The 18,843-nt window shown below is 38.5% G+C and overlaps 1 protein-coding gene across 2 annotated transcripts in view; it reads left to right on the top strand.

The window, feature by feature from the left end:
* The first annotated feature begins 7,425 nt into the window (after positions 1-7,425).
* Positions 7,426-18,843, top strand: part of mosmoa (modulator of smoothened a) — a 33,484-nt gene continuing 22,066 nt past the window's right edge. For both annotated transcript variants that reach the window (XR_014537653.1, XM_083567102.1), the window contains exon 1: positions 7,426-8,598. Coding sequence is in view for 1 of the 2 variants with exons in the window: in XM_083567102.1 (XP_083423228.1) it covers positions 8,493-8,598 (106 nt within the window). In the remaining variant the exon portion in view is untranslated. The remainder of the gene's footprint in view (positions 8,599-18,843) is intronic.

Genomic DNA, 18,843 nt, shown 5'->3' with positions numbered 1-18,843 from the left:
GTGGAGGATTTTTCCATTGCTAACTAATCAAATTTGTGTATCTGGAGAAATAATATATGGGACAGAAAAAGAAGAAGAGAAGAGCATGAGCCAGCATCTTTAAGCTTGCCTTATGTTTGGGGGAGGTGTTCCTCATGCCAAGTACTGCCAGTGTTTCTAACAAATTCACACAGCCTTCAGTTGTAAGTGATAAATAATAAAACAATGAAACTAATGGCCTTAGATTCATCTGATACACAATGCCACTTAGGCTGATTCTTCAGCTTGATAGTGATTTATATGACATTTAACTCTCATTATTATATACAAACAGCTTTAAAAGTAATATTGTGGAGCTAAGAAAATATATTTCTTAAATTGAAATTATTTTTATTTCTTATATTCAAATAAAAGCTTTTGTAGCTACATTTTAATAAACCAAATCCACATAATTATATTTGTAATGTCTTGAGGAAGACGTTTGGCTTTGGGACCGTATTTTATCTTGTCAAAGGAAAACTGATCATATTTTCAGATTTACATGTCATATTCCGGTTAAAAAAGGTTCGAGAACAAGCACCTGCACCTTGGTATAATAGTCATACGCATGCCCTAAAGAGAACAACACGTAATCTGGAGAGAAAATGGAGGAAAACTAAATTGGAGGTATTTAGAATTGCGTATAAAGACAGTATGCTTAGCTACAGACAGGCGCTAAAAGCTGCTAGAGCTAAACACCTGAGCAAACTCATAGAAAATAACAAAAACAACCCCAGGTTCCTTTTCAGTACAGTCGCTAAATTAACAACAAATCAGGGATCTGAAAAATGTGTTCCATCACAGTTTAGTAGTGAAAACTTTATGAATTTCTTCACTGAAAAAATAGATAACATTCGAAAAACAATTGTGGCAGTTCAACCTCTGACAGCATCTCCCGACACAATCGTACTTACAACCCCACAACTACACTGTTTTACATGTATAGGACAGGAAGAGCTGTATGATGCTATTATGAAAGCTAAATCAACAACATGTCAGTTAGATCCAATTCCCACTAAACTACTGAAGGAAGTGTTATATACAGCTGGTGAGCCTCTTTTAAATATTATTAACTCCTCACTATCGTTAGGTCACGTCCCTAAATCCCTCAAGTTAGCAGTTATTAAGCCCCTCATTAAAAAACCTAATCTGGATCCAAACACGCTATCGAATTACAGACCAATTTCAAATCTCCCATTTATGTCTAAGATTTTAGAAAAGATTGTCGCTGCCCAGCTATGTAACCACTTGCAGGAGAACAATATCTTTATAGAGTTTCAGTCAGGTTTTAGGCCCCATCATAGCACAGAAACTGCTCTAGTTAAAATCACTAACGACCTGTTTTTAGCTTCAGACCAAGGCTACATCTCCCTATTAGTTTTACTAGATCTTAGTGCTGCGTTCGACACTATAGATCATGATCTTCTCCTCGATCGCTTACAGAATTACATCGGTATTCAGGGACAGGCATTAAGCTGGTTTAAATCCTACCTGTCCAATCGTTACCATTTCGTAGATTTAAATGGAGAGCTATCCAGGATAATGCTAGTAAATTATGGCGTGCCACAAGGGTCAGTTCTGGGACCCCTGCTTTTTACAATATACATGCTTCCATTAGGAAATATTATTAGAAGGCATGGAATTAGCTTCCATTGTTATGCTGATGATACCCAGCTATATATTTCATCCAAACCAAGCGATACAGCTCAATTAGCTCGCATAACTGAGTGTGTTGAAGAAATAAGAGATTGGATGACCCATAACTTTCTGCTATTAAATTCTGATAAAGCGGAGATTTTGCTCATCGGCCCAAAAAATAGTACACAGAAGCTCCAGCATCTCAGCCTGCATTTAGACGGTTGTTCTGTAACTACTAGTTCAACGGTAAAAGACCTGGGAGTTATTTTAGACAGCAACTTATCTTTTAAAAATCACATCAATCAAGTTACAAAAACAGCCTTCTTTCACCTTAGAAATATTTCTAAGCTAAGAAATATGTTATCTATATCTGATGCAGAGAAGCTCGTCCATGCGTTTATGACCTCTAGAATAGACTACTGTAATGCATTACTAGGTGGATGTCCTGCATCATTAATAAACAAGCTTCAGTTAGTTCAGAATGCCGCAGCAAGAGTTCTTACTAGGTCAAGAAAATACGATCATATAACCCCAATCTTATCGTCCCTACATTGGCTTCCTATTAAGTTTCGAATAGACTACAAACTACTGCTACTCACTTATAAAGCACTAAATGGTTTGGCTCCCATGTATCTATCCAGTCTCTTAACACGCTACAATCCGTCACGCTCCCTGAGATCTCAAAACTCTGGGCTTCTAGTAGTTCCTAGAATAGCAAAGTCCACTAAAGGCGGTAGAGCATTTTCACATTTAGCTCCTAAACTCTGGAATAATCTTCCTGACAGTGTTCGGGGTTCAGATACACTCTCCCAGTTTAAGTGCAGATTAAAAACATATCTTTTTAGCAAAGCCTACACATAACACACATCACACACATCACATCACAACCTTGTGCTCCAGAACATCTGATCACATGCACATTATCAACTTGTGCTGTTAATATCATGAACAGCAGCTACGCTAATTCCTCTCCACTGCTTCTCTTTCTCTCCCCATCCCGAGGCTTCCTGAGGTTTGGCCAGCTCCAGTCACGTCCCACCTCGTGAAGATTATGGACCTATGGATGATCATGGAGAAGTAGATGCCGAGTGTTTAAAGGCCCTGGCATGGAGAAGCTGATGCTGGATCTATGATGATCACAAATTGTTCTGTATTGTTGAAAGATTTATGACCAAACTTTTGATGTCACCCATATGAGGATGGGTTCCCCTTTGAGTCTGGTTCCTCTCAAGGTTTCTTCCTCATATCATCTAAGGGAGTTTTTCCTTGCCACTGTCGCCACGGCTGCTCATCAGGGACAAACGCACACCATTCACCTTCACTGTTGTTTTCTGTAAAGCTGCTTTGAGACAATGTCTGTTGTGAAAAGCGCTATACAAATAAACTTGACTTGACTTGACTTGATATTGAACATAATATTTTTAACTACTGAATATATTAGAAAAAATTGTTAGTGTGTAATTGTAAATTTTAATACAGTATTGGAATTTCCAATGGACAGCATGATTAGATGTTGCTAAAAGAGGACCATAAACATCAGTGGAATTAATTTTTATCTACAAATTCATTTAACTCAAGAATTGTTATTGTACGAGTTTTTTTGTGGTTAGCTATTGTAATCCAACATTCACAGAGATATATATAGTCAGGGATGTTTCCAGTGGTGGACGAAGGACACAAACTATGCACTTGAGTAAAAGTAGAGAAACAGTAGGTGAAAAATGACTCCAGTAAAAGTAAAATTGCTCCCTTTAAACTTTCACTCGAGTAAAAGTACAAACGTATTTACCTTCAAATGTACTTAAGTATTCAAAGAACTATGATCTATAATGGCTATAATGTTCCTATTATCATTTTTGTCACAAGACTCTTACTTAATTAACTTAGTTTATGTGAAAAGACTTTAATGTTACACTTAGCACACCAATCTATTATTAAAATGATATAAATGAGTCAAATACTGATTGATATCTTTTAAAAAGATCGTGAGCCCAAAACTTTCTTTTCAACTACTTCAACAAAACTGAAGAATGACCGACGCAGAACTGTATGTTCATGCTAGATATCACCACGTGCCAATCAAAACAAATTCAAAACAGCACTGCTTGACCAGTTAAGTTTTTGTTTGTAGTTGAGAAAAAAGGAAGATATTTTAATTTGCAATGTAGTCAAGTTAAAGTAAAAGTCTCCCTAAATGGAAATACTTTAGCAAAGTACAGATACACAAAAAAGCTACTTAAGCACAGTAACAAATTACATTTACTACATTACTGTCCACCACTGGAAAGCTGAAATACATGACTCCTTTGAACAACCGAATGAATGAACAAACGGATAAAACAAAACCTTTGGAAAAATAAAAAATAAACATCTTTTTATATTCGGTTCAAAAATTGCAGCTGAGTAAATGGCAAGGCAAAAGGCAAGCCATGCAATAATCTACAAAAAATGCAACATAATAGAATTTGGAAGCAACATGACTATTGTGCTTAATGTTCATTTGTTTCTTGCGATTGGAAGTGATTGGAGCTGCTTTTGCTCATGTCAGTGTTGGAGCTGAGGGAGATCTTTCTAAGCAGGACTCTAAGCAGTAAACAGAGTTACTGTTGACTCACTGCTGACATGATTTATCTTTACACCCTCGTACAGTATTCCTCGGATCACAAACCATTTGGATCTGGACAGTTAAATCCCATAATAGGTTTTCTCATGAGCCCTTTCTCTGAATGTCCTCTTTAAATGTTACAACAGCAGGTTAAAATGTCTCTGCGATAGCTTTTAATGCAGCATAACAACTTTTATTATTAATAACTTTTATTATTATATAGATACTACAATACATAATGAACTGCTAATGTGAATCGCTTGGCTTGCTGTCAGTAGAATTTTCAATAAAGTCAGTATGACTCAGTGTGTAGCATTTTTTCCTTCTTTTTTTTTTTTTTTTTTTTACACTGACAGTCTTATGCAATTATGCACTCAAATAAGTCACGATTTGAAAGCTCTGGGTTCTTCATATAAACTTGAACAATATGTGGATAGTTATATGCTTAAACCGAATGCATGTGATTCAGCAATTCTTAGCACATTTCAGAACGGTACAATACATCCTAGTATTTATATGTATTTATAAGTAGACAGCACAAAGGCGAAGATGAATGAATCATGAATCATCAACAGTGAATTTGCTATAAAAACAGCTTTGCAACTTCTGACCTTTTTTTCCATTTACTTTTGTAATGCATATTTTTATTCCAGGTCTGACATTTTCTCTAATGCTTGTTTAGACACCAGGCTCAGATTAGGAAGAGTTTGTCTCATTAAAGCTGTTTAGTCAAAACACAGTGTAAAAAATAATTTATATAGTTTTATATAGAGGATTATAAATAAAAATGCCACAAATAAAAACATAAAATATAAATGAAAATTGAATCAGGCCTGAAAATTGAGTTATGGAGAAATCTTAGTATGAAAATGTGGGGTTTTAATGGTTTATATCAGGGTCCCTAAACTTTTTTCTGTGAAAGCCATTAAATTTTTCCTTTCTTTAATGGAGGTCTGTAACAGAAAATAACGTGCCAGAGTGAATACCAGTATTATGTATGTACCACACTATGCCCCTTGGGGAACTCTCTCTCTCTCTCTCTCTCTCTCTCTCTCTCTCTCTCTCTCTCTCTCTCTCTCTCTCTCTCTCTCATATATATCTCATATATATATATATATATACACAGTACAGACCAAAAGTTTATATATATTATATATACAGTACAGACCAAAAGTTTGGACACACCTGCTCATTCAAAGAGTTTTTTTTATTTTCATGACTATGCAAATTGTAGAGTCACACTGAAGGCATCAAAACTATGAATTAACACATGTGGAATTATATACATAACAAAAAAGTGAACTGAAAATATGTCATATTGTAGGTTCTTCAAAGTAGGCATCAAGAGAATGCCAAGAGTGTGCAAAGCAGTAATCTAAGCAAAAGGTGGCTACTTTGAAGAACCTACAATATGACATATTTTCAGTTGTTTCACACTTATTTGTTATGTATATAATTCCACGTGTTAATTCATAGTTTTGATGCTTTAGTGTGAATCTACAATTTTCATAGTCATGAAAATAAAGAAAACTCTGAAAACTTTGAATGAGAAGGTGTGTCCAAACTTTTGGTCTGTACTGTATATATATATATATATATATATATATATATATATATATATATATATATATATATATATATATATATATATATATATATATATATATACACTTACCTAGTCTAAGTAAGTAAGAACAATATGATTGCAATACCAGCCATAAAACACCATGAATTTTTACATACATGCATGCATTTATGCCTAGTGTACCATACCACTTTACGGTTTAGTTTGAGGAACCAGAGAACCTGAAGGAAACCCACACAGACCCAGGAATACATTTAAAATCTTTGCCTGAGCTCAGGTTTAAACCAGAGCTAAGAGGCATCAATCCTTCCCCCTGACCCATGGTGCTTACACTAAAAGTAGTTTGTCTGAAGCAATACAGTTATGATGTCATGTCTGAACCTAGAAAATAACAGATGTCTATGCTATTAAAAAAAGAGTGTCACATCAATGCACCCTTATAAGAACCAATGTCATACACCAAACATCTCAGCACTCTGAATACACTTGGGGTGAGACATTTTATTTTTTATTATTTTCATTCGAAGCAGCTTACACAGTTAATTTGTTCAAGGGAATTGTTCAATATCCAGACATAGTTGTTACTGGGATTCAAACACAACCATCTGAGCGGTTTTGACCTTCTGAGCAGTGAATTACAGGTGTCCCATCAACTGTAACATCTGTCTGAAGTGTGCTTTTACACTGAAACTGGCTCCATAGGCTTCCTTGAGGGGATTTCAACTTATTAATGCGGACTGTCATTTGCTGTGTGATTCAGCAATCTCCAACTTTTTTTGCACCTCAGGCCAGTTTTATGCAAGAAAATTCCAGACTGGAAAAACTGGCCACGATAATAACTAAACACCATACTGTGTATATCATATTACTAATATACATATTATGATTTCAATATTAATTTAAATATTACATAGAGATACATAAAAAGTGTAACTCGAATGTAACCATAATGCATGCATGTCATGAACGAGTCTTATGTGACTTTTTCTGCTAAACTTTCTCTACTGGACGCGCACGAACAAAGCATCGCAAAATCTCAGTAGGTTATGTACAGAAAACAAAATGGAGTAGTTCATCTCTCGACTCTACTAGTCTGAGTTGTTTGTTCTTTTAACATGTGACTCCTATAGACGCTATGCAGTGCGTTACACAGGAAACAGAATTGAGATGTTAATCTCATGAGTCCTCTGATTTGAGTTTTTTTTTTATCACATGACTCCCATAGACGCTACACAATGCACTAGATCAGGGGCCCAATATCGCAAAAGGTAGCGCGGGTAGATCGAATGACATTTAAAAAAATTTATGCATTTTTATAGTAGGTATATCATTTTGACATGGTTTTGGCATTTTTTAAGTATCTCACATGCTGAAAAGGTGTGTGCACCCCTGCAATAGATCATGTTTTTTGGCCTGAATCTTGATATTGTTACAATAACTATTGGAGTCACGTGACAAAAGAACTACCAACATTGTCATATTTTCATTATTGGAACTATGGTCAAAGTTCGTCTGTGTAGACGCGTTGATAAATCTGCGTATTAAATTTTTTTTTTTTTACAATTTCTTTTATTTCTGATCAAAGGAACCAAATGAACTAAATGACATATTTATATTGATGAACGAGATTCAAAGAACCGAGTCACTAAAACGCTCCGATCTCCCCATCACTAATTGCAACCCCCTGGTGTAACCGCCCCCCCCCCCCCCTTTCCCGAGCTCTCTCCAGATCTCGCGAGAAGACACGGAGTTGGAGTCTGTAGCGCGTCTGACGACACAAGGCTGCGTTGGGGGTGTTTTAGCTGCTCCGTGTCATCTGAGAAGCGGATCAGGGGAGAAAAAGAGAGAGAGAGATTCCCCACCTTTTACGGTGCAATGCTTTTTAAATGGTCTTGTTGCACATTGATCCAGTAGTCACCAAATGAAGAGTTGCGACCCAGCGCTAACCGGGTTCCGCAGCTCTTCCTCGGCTCTCGTTGCTCCGGTGTTAGCTCGCGTTGCGTGCAGATGCGCGTCCAGCCGCGGAGAGAAAAGAAGGAGGAGGAGGAGGGGGCATGAGCACACCGCCGCGGAGGAGGAGGATGGCTGTCCGCTCGCATAACGGTATCACCCGTGTTCGGCAAAACGCTTTCTCCGCGACATTCTGAACTTTGCCTATCCGCCTTATTGCAAAAACCGTCCCTTTCACAAAGTGTCTCCAGATGGGTGTTCGGGTGTCGAGGAGTGCTTGTAGGCCCGCCGTCCGGCGCTCGGTTCCCCAGCCAGGGGCTGTGTTGTTCTAGTTGCTTCTGCTAGCCGAAGCGCTCACCGAATGCCGCTGCACCGAACGAGTCTCGGGCCCTCGCCAGCGACAGACCCCATATTCCCCACGGATACGCAAACACTCCCAAGCCGAGTCCTGAGATGTAAAACGCGGCTCTTTGTCGCGCCTGGACCGTCTTTAGCAGGCCGGAAAGCAGATCGCGCCGTGATGTGGCTGTAAACGGACGCCTGAAAATCGGCGTCGCTTTCGGTCTTTACTGCCCGAGAGCTCGAGTTTAAAACTGCTTCCTACTGAATCCCTGGCACCTTTCAGAACTAATTCCCCTCCCGCAGATCACCTGGACACACACACACACACACACACACACACACACTCACTCTGACATGGATAAACTGACCATCATTTCAGGGTGTCTCTTTCTGGCTGCGGATATATTTGCCATAGCCAGCGTCGCAAACCCGGACTGGATCAACACGGGCGAATCTGCAGGTACGAGCTTCAGACTCACTAAATAATACACGAGTTCATTAGTCCATCAACACCTTGTCTTTTATAACTCGGTTTCAAAATGCAAAGCTTTAATTAAACCAACAAAAAAACCCTCTTTATATTCTACCTTTCATTAGGCCTTCTATTCTTCATCTGTATGCCTGACCATTCCATATATTACAAACCTTTAAACCTTTCCAAACATCATCACTAGAAGTTTCAGACTATTAATCCTAAATGGCTTTTATTTACTTCTTTTCGCTTATAAGGAACACCTGAGTTTAGGTTCTAGAGCTTGTCAGGCATTTCCACTGGTGTCACTGATACATTTGTGTAGTGATGCTGTGTGTTTGTCTATGGTCAGCATTCACACTGTATCCAGAGTCCACCCCAGGAACGCTGGATGCGCCTCGGGAATGCACTCTGAATGACACGACAGTCCACCATACACGTACATTCACCCCTATCGTACTTAGGCCACCATCCAGCATGTATTCCGGAGGTGAGGGGAAACCGTAGAACCCATTTAGACCTACAGTGGGAGAACGTGCACAGAAACCTTGCACAGCAGACCGTAACCCGAGCTCGGGATCGAACCACGGACCTTGAACTACCTGTGAAGCAGTGAGGCTCCTCAGTTCTCCACTGCTCTTCCCCTAATAGATTTTAAATGCCAGCTCTTCAAAAATCTACATGGCAAATTTCCTTCCAGCTTTCCGAAAGTAGACAGGGTATGGATAGACAGCTGTGTGTCAGTGAAACCTCAACATCCCCACGCCTATGATATGCGCATTTCGCCAGATTGTACATTTGTAGCTAAATATCCAGTGTGTGTTTTCAGGGAACAGGCCACCACAAGAGCCAGGTGTCAAAAGTTTGGTTAAAGTAATGCAATGTCTAGTATATGCAATATAAAGCAACGTACCTGCAATGTGTTTATTTTCAGGTAGGACATATCGTGTGTGTCATGAGCTCTTCACACCATGTGCCTGCTTTTAGATTTGTCTGAAAGTCCAGAACTAGGAGGGGAAGAAAATAATCAGAATTTTTAAAAGAAATGTTTCATTAAAAAGCTGGTTTAAAAATAATCACAGAAATAAAGTACTTTTTTTTTAATTTTTTTACCAGACTTCTGAGGGCTAGCCAGAAGAAACAAACAAAGACATGCCATGCTAAAGCTATTTAATCACAAATCATTTGCAAAGGGATATTTACCAGTAACAAAAGTGGTCCTGTCAAAGACGCATTGTGTCAGCATGCAAGAAAGATGAACACGTAAACACTTGTAACCTTACCGTTATTACTTTTCCACCGGAGAGAGCCATGCAGAAGGGCATTGCTAATATAAACCCAGCGCTGTCTGTACCCTAGCGGAGTGTCAGTTACCTGTGACCGTAGGAAGATGTTGGATGGCGGGCACAAGTAGGAAAATAAAACTCGAAATGTTTTGAAATGCAATGTTGCAAAAAAACACAACAAATAATAAGATTGTTTTCGAGAAGAAAACGTAAGTGACTTCAAAAATGTACCTGAAACATTAAAAATGCTTAAAAAAAAAAAAAAGTTATTAGAAAACTAGATTGCTGTGCTGTACAGTATTTGGTGCTGAGCTGTACTGTTTGGGTTTTTATATGCATAAATTATCAGAGGTGAAAAAATGGGTCAGTGGTCAGAAAGAGTATGAGGAATATTTCCTCACAAAAACTATGACCCACACACACTCGCATCGAATGAGAATCTTGAAGAAAAAAAATCGCGAAAATAAAAGCGGCACATGCATCATATCAAGGTTTTTGGTTAATATTAATGTATCCGGTTAATTCACGAATGCCTTTAAATGAATTCTCGATTCCTCATCAAACTCCTCATCTGCTGTAACAGTATATGAAATTTTACAGTGGTAGGTTTACATCCTCCAACAATCTGAAAAGAAAGCACTATCTGAGGTGTTCAAATTAAGCTTGAATGCTTTGTGCATTATAATTATAAAGACTTATCATTTATACTTAATTCTATAGCATAGTAGTATTCTTTTAGTAATGCAAAACAGTTATTATACCGAGAATCCTACTCACTGAATTGCATTCAGTGGTTACTCATTGTGTGTTTCTGTCAGTCGACAGAATGTAGTTGCAGGTAAGTGCTTTTTTTAAGTAAAAAAATAAACCTACTTTGAAAATATGATGATATTGTGCTACGCGGCGAAGTTCACTTAAAGGAAATGCTTTAGTGAAGAAGCTTGGTGGTAATGATTTGCAATTTCTTTCTCTCTCTTTCTTTATTTCTTTTCAATTTTTTCTTCTTTTTTTCTTCCTCATTCCGAGATTGCAGTGCGAGAGCCTCTGCCCTTCCTGCTGAAGATGGAAATTAGACCGTTCTCTCCAGAGACAGAATCAAATTTATAGAAGGTGGTTTTGTACTGACAAGCCGAACTCCAGAGGCTGTGGGCCGGACTATTTTTAAATCTGACCTTTAGTTTTTTCTATTTTTGCGTTTTCCCTACAGAACATTCAAAGCATTGAGGTACATTTAAATTACTTCTGAGAAAGGAATAGTAGGTGATTTGATGGCCGGTTGTTTTTGGTTGGACAGCGACATGTACCATTGTGTTGCTTGTGAGATTAATGATTGATGCTTGTTTAGATGACGGAAGCATCCTGATGCATCAGTGTTTTTCAGCACACTGTGGTTTTTGTTGAAAATTTCTCGTTGATCATTAATGCCATTTGTGTTACTTACGCATGCTAGTGGATGTTTATAATGTTTCTGGGTGAGATCTAAGTGGCATGACTGTGACTGCCTGAGGGCCAACACTCGTAGATTTTGTGAAAAGCAGTAAGTAGTTGTAAAGAAATTTGACAAATTCCTATACTGAATTCAACAAAGGGCTCTGGAAAATCTTTCCTTTTCATTGTTTAGTCAAAATCCATCTTGCAGGCTGTCATTCAGTATAGCTGCAGAAATGATGCTAAAGAAATCCTTTAAATCAAACAGTCTGGGTACAAACAGACCCTACGATAACCGCAAGTCAGCAGCAGGATCACAGCGCTTCCAGTTAAAGTGCAAAGCAGATGAGGGAGCAGAATTCAAAGCGTCCATATTTCAAGGTTGTACAGTTAGCAGCGCATGCACATTTCTGCTTTTCCTGTTCTAATGTTACTTCCGTCAAGTCCTTTTTTTTGGATCTGCTGAATCTCTTGCATGAACCTTTTTTTCTTAGCTTGGACACATGATCCTGTATTGAAGAATGCAGTTATTTTAGTTCCTCTGTTAGCTCACACCCCCTCCCCTCCAGGTGTTAAGCAGAGGTTGCCCCACAATCACCTGATACCAGGGGAGGATTTAGCACATGTATACAACTTGTGAGTCAAAGCAGCACCTCAAACCACAATTACATATTTCTCACCTTTCCTAATCAGGAACGTGATCAATACATTGTGGGTACTGTAGTGTGGAAAAAATAGAAACGTGTGAACCACAGATTTAACACCTCTTTCTGTTGTTCTATACAGAACGAGTCCTAACAGCCTTTCTGGGACCTTTTTGGGGAATTTTTAAAGATACAAGACTAATAATGGTTTGAAAGCATATGTAGAATATCTACAGAAACATAGGGTTGTTTAAAACCCTGAGAGGAACTCACTGTCTGCACTCTTCTGCATACATGTGCTAGGATTGACTAGTGTTGCTGTGATTGACAGTATGCCACAGAGAGTACAGCCAGTTCAGCTCCTTTGGCTCTTGGCTATGAATAGCTTTGGTATCACTGCCATTGAAACTCAATCACATCTCCTGGTGATTGATTTTTCAACACCTTTTTTTTTTTTTTTAAATAAACAATGCAATGTTTTTGCAATGTCACACAGGAGCCCAGATATCTGTACATTTCTGGACACACCTCATGCCCAAGCAATGCAGATCCTTTAGTCTACATCTGACCACCGCACCCATGTGCTGGTTGAACATCCCATTCTGTAATTAGTCCTCTCTTTGTTGTTCTGATAACCTCTACTCTCCTGGGAAGGCATTGGATTGGATTTTGGAGCAATGCTATGGTGATTTGTTTCATCCCAAAGGTGATCTATGGGGTTGACTCAATAGACCTCATGTTGTGCACAGGGACATTGTTGTGATGGAACAGGTTTGGGCCTCTTAGTTCCGGTGAAGGGAAATCGCAATGCTACAGCATACAAAGACTTCTAACGTTGTGACAACAGGGTAAGAACCACATAATAGAGCAATGATCAGGTGTCAACAGACTTTTGGCCAAATAGGTTGTAAGTATGCATTGGAAACCATGTTTAGTTTATCCACTAGCTATTTGCCTATAAACTATTTATAATTATATAAATTATATTTAAACTTTTATACCAGAGTTCTGATTTACATCATATTCTCAGCAATATGCAACTCAGCAATCAGCAATTTAAACCTTGTCAGCTATATTAGTATAATGTTCTTGTTTCCAGGTTCCACACCATAATCTAATCTCAGGCAAATTTGATCCAAAGCTTGCATGACTGAAGCTGTGTAACATGCCCCAAATTATTTTTTCTATCTACTTTTGGGAGAATATTTATGTAAAGTAAAAAAAAAAAAAAAATATATATATATATATATAAATTATTATTATTATTAATATAAGACATAATTGCTGATTTGATTAAGATGATTGTAGCTGTGTAATTAACCAAGATGGAGTGTCCATGTGAAGGACACACGATTGTAGGACAAACAGTGGTTGCGTTTAAGCCAGAGCTTGGTTATGAGAAAATAGGAAAGAGCACTTCCTGGACTGTCTTTATCTTGATGATTAAAGCTTTTCCCCCCAGGAAATAATGGAATCTTTGTATGATACATGATCTATGATGTAAAATATAGCACATGGGGTTGTATCTTGTGGAAGGTTTTTACAATCCGTTCGACATGAAGGATTCGGATGCAATCCAAATATACTTCAATCCAAGGACCGCTGATGTTAGAGTAGAGTGTGTTTTAAATGGAATTGCCCTTATTTACCATACTTTATAAATGTTCTTGTCTATATAATTCTTTGTAAACAGTCTCTTACTTGATTAGTTTAGAGTTTGAATCGGTTCCCATTTAATTGAGCAGAAAAGGCAGGGGTTTATCACAACACTCACACAATGGAGACTTTTCACACTCGCCCTGTGACTAAGAGATCTCACAGGGACAAAAGGCGAGTTGGTGGTCTTGACATTTTGAAAACAACAGTCCCTCCCAGCCTTTCATGTCCAGCAGCACTCTGTGTGAGCGGAATGACTAATATGCCTCTCGCTCTGCTGTATGCCACTTATTCACATTACAAGTGGGTTGATTGTGCACAGTAATGAATTGTTGTCAGACATTAAAAAAAAAGTCATTTCCGTTCATGTTAGGAAAAAGTGTGTGATAGTGTAAATGCCAGTACCTCCCATCACTCACATGCTGTAATGTGTAGCTGCAGGACACGGACGCAAAACATCAAGCAGGCTACACTCGAATGTGAACTCTGCTGATTAAGCTGCATTCTGCTCAGCTGCACGTCTGCTGGGTAGCAGAATATTTTGCAGTTGTCATTCAAATTTTGCTGAACTTATTATTTTGTGTTGGGAAAAGAAAATAATGTAAGCGCTTAGTTCTCCATTTTTCTGAAGGTGATAAATCTGGATTATATTCAAAAGTAATTGTAAATAAAGATTTTAGCAAATTAATGTGGTAGATCTGTTTTAGAATTTGATTGGTATAATGGATTGGTTAATAGATGATAGATAGATGACCTTATTGTTATTCTATCACTTGTTCTTTTCCCTGGGTTCTGCTTCTCCTTATTCCCTGTTTTCTGCTTCTTTTTCTTCCCTGGCATCTGTTATGCTTTATCTTTCTGATAACTGATTCTTATATTCCCGTGGTTTTGCTGCTTTTTCATCGCTGGATTCAATGAGTCAAGTTCAGTGCACCATTTGGCATCAATTTCTGCCCATTTAGATTATAATAAAATTAAAAAACTTTTTTGCTATCCCTTCTACAAAGTCCAATTCTAAATATATTTGGCACACATCCCTTCAGAAAAAGCCTTACCAAGGTTATCAAAATTATTTAAAATAATTCCAGTGCCCATAACATGCCAACAAATATGATTAAGAAAGCAGAAGATGACACTTTATTTCCGCAAGCTTGCTTCAGGACCATGAGTTGTGCAACAAATTTTTTGTCTACGTACAAAACCTACACATAATGATTGTTGATGTAAATCACTCTCATTCCTTTGCCTAAACTTCTGACTTTGCATTTCTCTGACTGCTTTCTGGGGACTTGGCCTCTGAAAATGCTGCTTGTAGCTTTAGGTGTATATTATTATTGGTATGAGTACAAAATATTTGTCATGAGATACTTTTGGGGAAAATGCCTTCAGAATACGTCGTATTATCTTAATATGAAATCATGTGTACTCACATTTGTTCAGCTTCCTTTTCCTGCCTGTGCAATCTTGAATAAGAAATTTGCTTGTCTTTACAATTTAAGGGTAGTTATCTGTAAGCCAGAGCATACAACAGTTAGTATCAGTTTCATGCATCTTGCTAACAGGAAGTTTCAAGCAGAAGAAAGTCGGCAGACAACAGTGTGGTATTGGGTGTGAGATGTCTGATGTGGCGAAATGTGGTTTAGGTGTTGTTTGTGAAAGTAGACAGACTAATTAACATAGATACTGTTTCTCATCCTTTCAAAAGGTTAACATATAGTAGTGGTTAAATATTTAAGAATGAGAAAGTCTAAGTAAAAGTGAACAGAGACATGGTTGAGTCGATCCCTGAATTAGTCCCTTTAACGAGGCACTTGTTTTGAATATTCCTGTATATACATATATACATACAGTATGAATTGGGGGTGCAACAGATCACAGTTAATCCGTGATCCTTATTCGCACTGTGAGTTTTGTGATCTGTTGCACCACTTGTATGTATGTATGTATAACTTGTGCAGGGAGTTTAGCATTGTTCCAAATGTAACACTAACAATATATCGAAGGAAAACTAATTTAAGTAAATCTAGTGTGTGTGAACATCAGTTCATATTCTAGCATGATTAAGTAAAGCATGAAAGCCTGTAGCATATACATTCAGAACTTTCCACTCATGGTGGTTCATAGCAGCTGCTTGACTCATATCGCAATCACTTCTATCATTGTCCATATCTGCCTGTCCAGCACTAATGAGAGCCACACTCAGGATGTGTTTTGTGTAATTTTGTGTACAGTTTTTTCTACACAGCCCAAAATGACATCCTGCAAAGCTTTCTAACATGCTGTTAATATTGATTTCAAAAGCCGTGTAGAGAAGAACGTGACCTCCAACTTCACTCTTGTTGTGTATTTAGGTGTGTCTTCCACACAATCCTGCGTTTCTTGCTCCCTTTGGTGTGGTGGATTGCTGGGAAGCGAGACAGCACTCTGTTGCTTTGACTACACATGTAATGTTTCAGGTTTATTTATCCAGATGTGTAGCTGCCCATCCAGGACCTAGCCAAGTTTTCACGTGCGTGTTTCGTGTTTAAAGCTTGTGTCTCTGAAAGTGTTCCGTGGCATGCCAGCTGTGTGTAGGGCTGGAATTCGAGCGTAGTTGTGAAGCAGCAGGGGGAACGGCGCAAGCCGAGAGGAATGTTTACAGGATGCAGACACAAGTCTTTATCGAGCTCATTAAACGCGTTCTTCCCCCTTCGAAACAAGGCACCATTTGCTTTCATCAACCTCAGACATAAACCTTAAGTCTCAACATTCCCAGGAAAGCAACAGCACATGAATCAGGACTTCAGGGGACACGAGGTAGGGCAATTTGTTCTCCCAAAAAACAGACTGAATCACTCAACCCACAGAGTTGAGACTTATTTCCTTTAGAAGTCAGGTATCAAGGAAACAAGATAAAAGAAATATTAAATCAGTATTAAGTCAATTTTATTGACTTTTCTAGTTGTATGTGCTTATACAGGTGGAAGCACATCATTGTATATGGTGTCTACACCCTACATTACATTTCCCCTTTACTTGAACCAAGAGACCCAAACCTGTTCCAGCATGACAATGCCCCTGTGCACAAAGCCAGCTTTATTAACATCTGCTTTACATGAGCTGGAATGGAAAATCCTAAGAATTGGACCAGTCTGCACTTTAGGTGTCCTCACCCTACATCAGTACCTGACTTTACTAAGTGTCTTGTAGCTGAAAGAGCACAAATCCCAAGCACACTTCACTTCCCAGAAGAGTGGAGGTTATTGTAGCAACGGATGCTAAATTGGATGTTCATAGAGAACATACAAGTCTTTTGTCCATATATGGAATGCCATTGCTTATGTTTTGAAGCTCAAAGCACTTCTACAGTTGGGTTTTGGATCACCTCATATTTGTACTCCTGTGAAACAGAAAGTCATGGATGACCAATTAACATGTTTTTGAATCCACAAAGTAAATTCAGTATCACCTAAGAGGATGACTATAGTACTGGAGTTAACTATACTTGCTTCCAAACGTCTTGACAAATAACAGCTTGCAGGGGAGGGGAAAAAAAACAAAACGACAAACAAGTTCTGAAAATATTAATTTAGCCTGAACAGTATTTGTCCTCAGAATGGAGTTTGTAATAAATCCTTCGATCAAACTTTTTCATCCTCACAGCTATAAGTGAACAGCATGAGTCCATTTTATCATCTGCAGCTGTCATCATCACTGTCATGATTTCATTATAACTGTAAGATCGCGCTCTTGGCTTCGATCACACGGCGATTCTCTTTCTTTTGCGCGCTCATTATTTTTGTCCCCTAGCACTTTTCAAAACAAAGTTACACCCATGAGTCAGTGGGTTTTCTGAATGACCAGCTGACTAAAGAAAGCTCTCTGTAGTCCTGTGTTATTAATTTGGCTTGAAGCCATGTCCACCTGACACCAGCCTGGCGTACACAGTGTTTTAATAACTAATGCAGGTAGGTCTATTCACCGCTTAAATAAATGATAATCTTATATTCAACTGAAACCGTGTCATAGCAAAAGACTGGTGGATTAGCATGTTTAATAATGACCGGTCTGATGATGGTACAGAAGGTCTGGTGGGATTTGCCTTGAAAAGAGGTTCTAATGTTTTATGAGAGTTTAATATTATTTGACTTACTCCTATCGTGCTTTAATAGTATTCAGACTGTATAAAGTTACCAACATGCATTTTAGATAAGGCATCATGAGCACCCTACAAGAGAAGCATGCAGGACCCCATTGGTCCCCATTGACCAATCCCACCTACTCCAGCTCATTCGGTTTATTAATTACAATTGATTCTGCACATCCCGCTTGCTGTTTCCCACCATCCTGACCAATATTAGCTAGTCACTCTAACTAATCCCAAACACACCTGCACTTCAATTAGATCTTGACACATCCCACTCCCCTCTGCAGTCTTGACCTGCCCTACCTGCTTGGAACAATCTGACCCACACCTGTACACAGTTTTGACCAATCCCACTCATTCCATCACACACTGTTGACATATCACTCACCTCTGCTTACAGTTTTGACCAATCCTGCTTGATCATGTGTACACTGTTTGCTGTTATTAATGTTTGAACCTGTCAGTGATATTTCTTTTAGCAAACCTTCCAAAATATAGACATTTAATCTACAGTGGCACTTGCAATTGTATGGAATTTATTAAGAATTTATCCCAATTTAATGGAATCGTCTGCCTGTGTAAATAAAAAAAAATTCTCCCTGCAACCTTCTTATTGGGTTTTGCAAGATCCCATTCCCAGTGCACACCTATAGCCTATTGTCATTGCATGTCTTTCATCTTGCTGCAACTCTAAATACTCACCGAGCACTTTATTAGGAGCACCTGTACGCCCACCCGTTCATGCAATGATCTAATTCGTCAGTCATGTGGCAGCATTGCATAAAATCATGGTTCAGAGGTGAACCAGGAGCCTCAGTTAATGTTCTCATCAACCATCAGAAAAAATGTGAGCTCAGTGATTTTCACCATGGCATAACTGGTGGTGCCAGACAGGCTGGTTTGAGTGTTTCCATTCTGCTGGTCTCTAGATATTGTTGTGTTCACCTACAACAATTTCAAGTTTAAAGAAGACAGAAATGTCTTGATGAGAGAGGTCAACAGAAAATGGCCAGATTGGTTCGACCTGAACAAACGACCTTCAACAGCAGAAGACTCGTGAAGCCCAAATCGGAACAGACCAATCAAATCAGCC

Source organism: Silurus aristotelis (genome assembly GCF_946808225.1).
Source record: "Silurus aristotelis genome assembly, chromosome: 17".
Lineage (NCBI taxonomy): Eukaryota > Metazoa > Chordata > Actinopteri > Siluriformes > Siluridae > Silurus > Silurus aristotelis.
The sequence above is the reverse complement of the archived record's forward strand: the minus strand, read 5'-3'. Positions and strand labels throughout refer to the sequence as shown.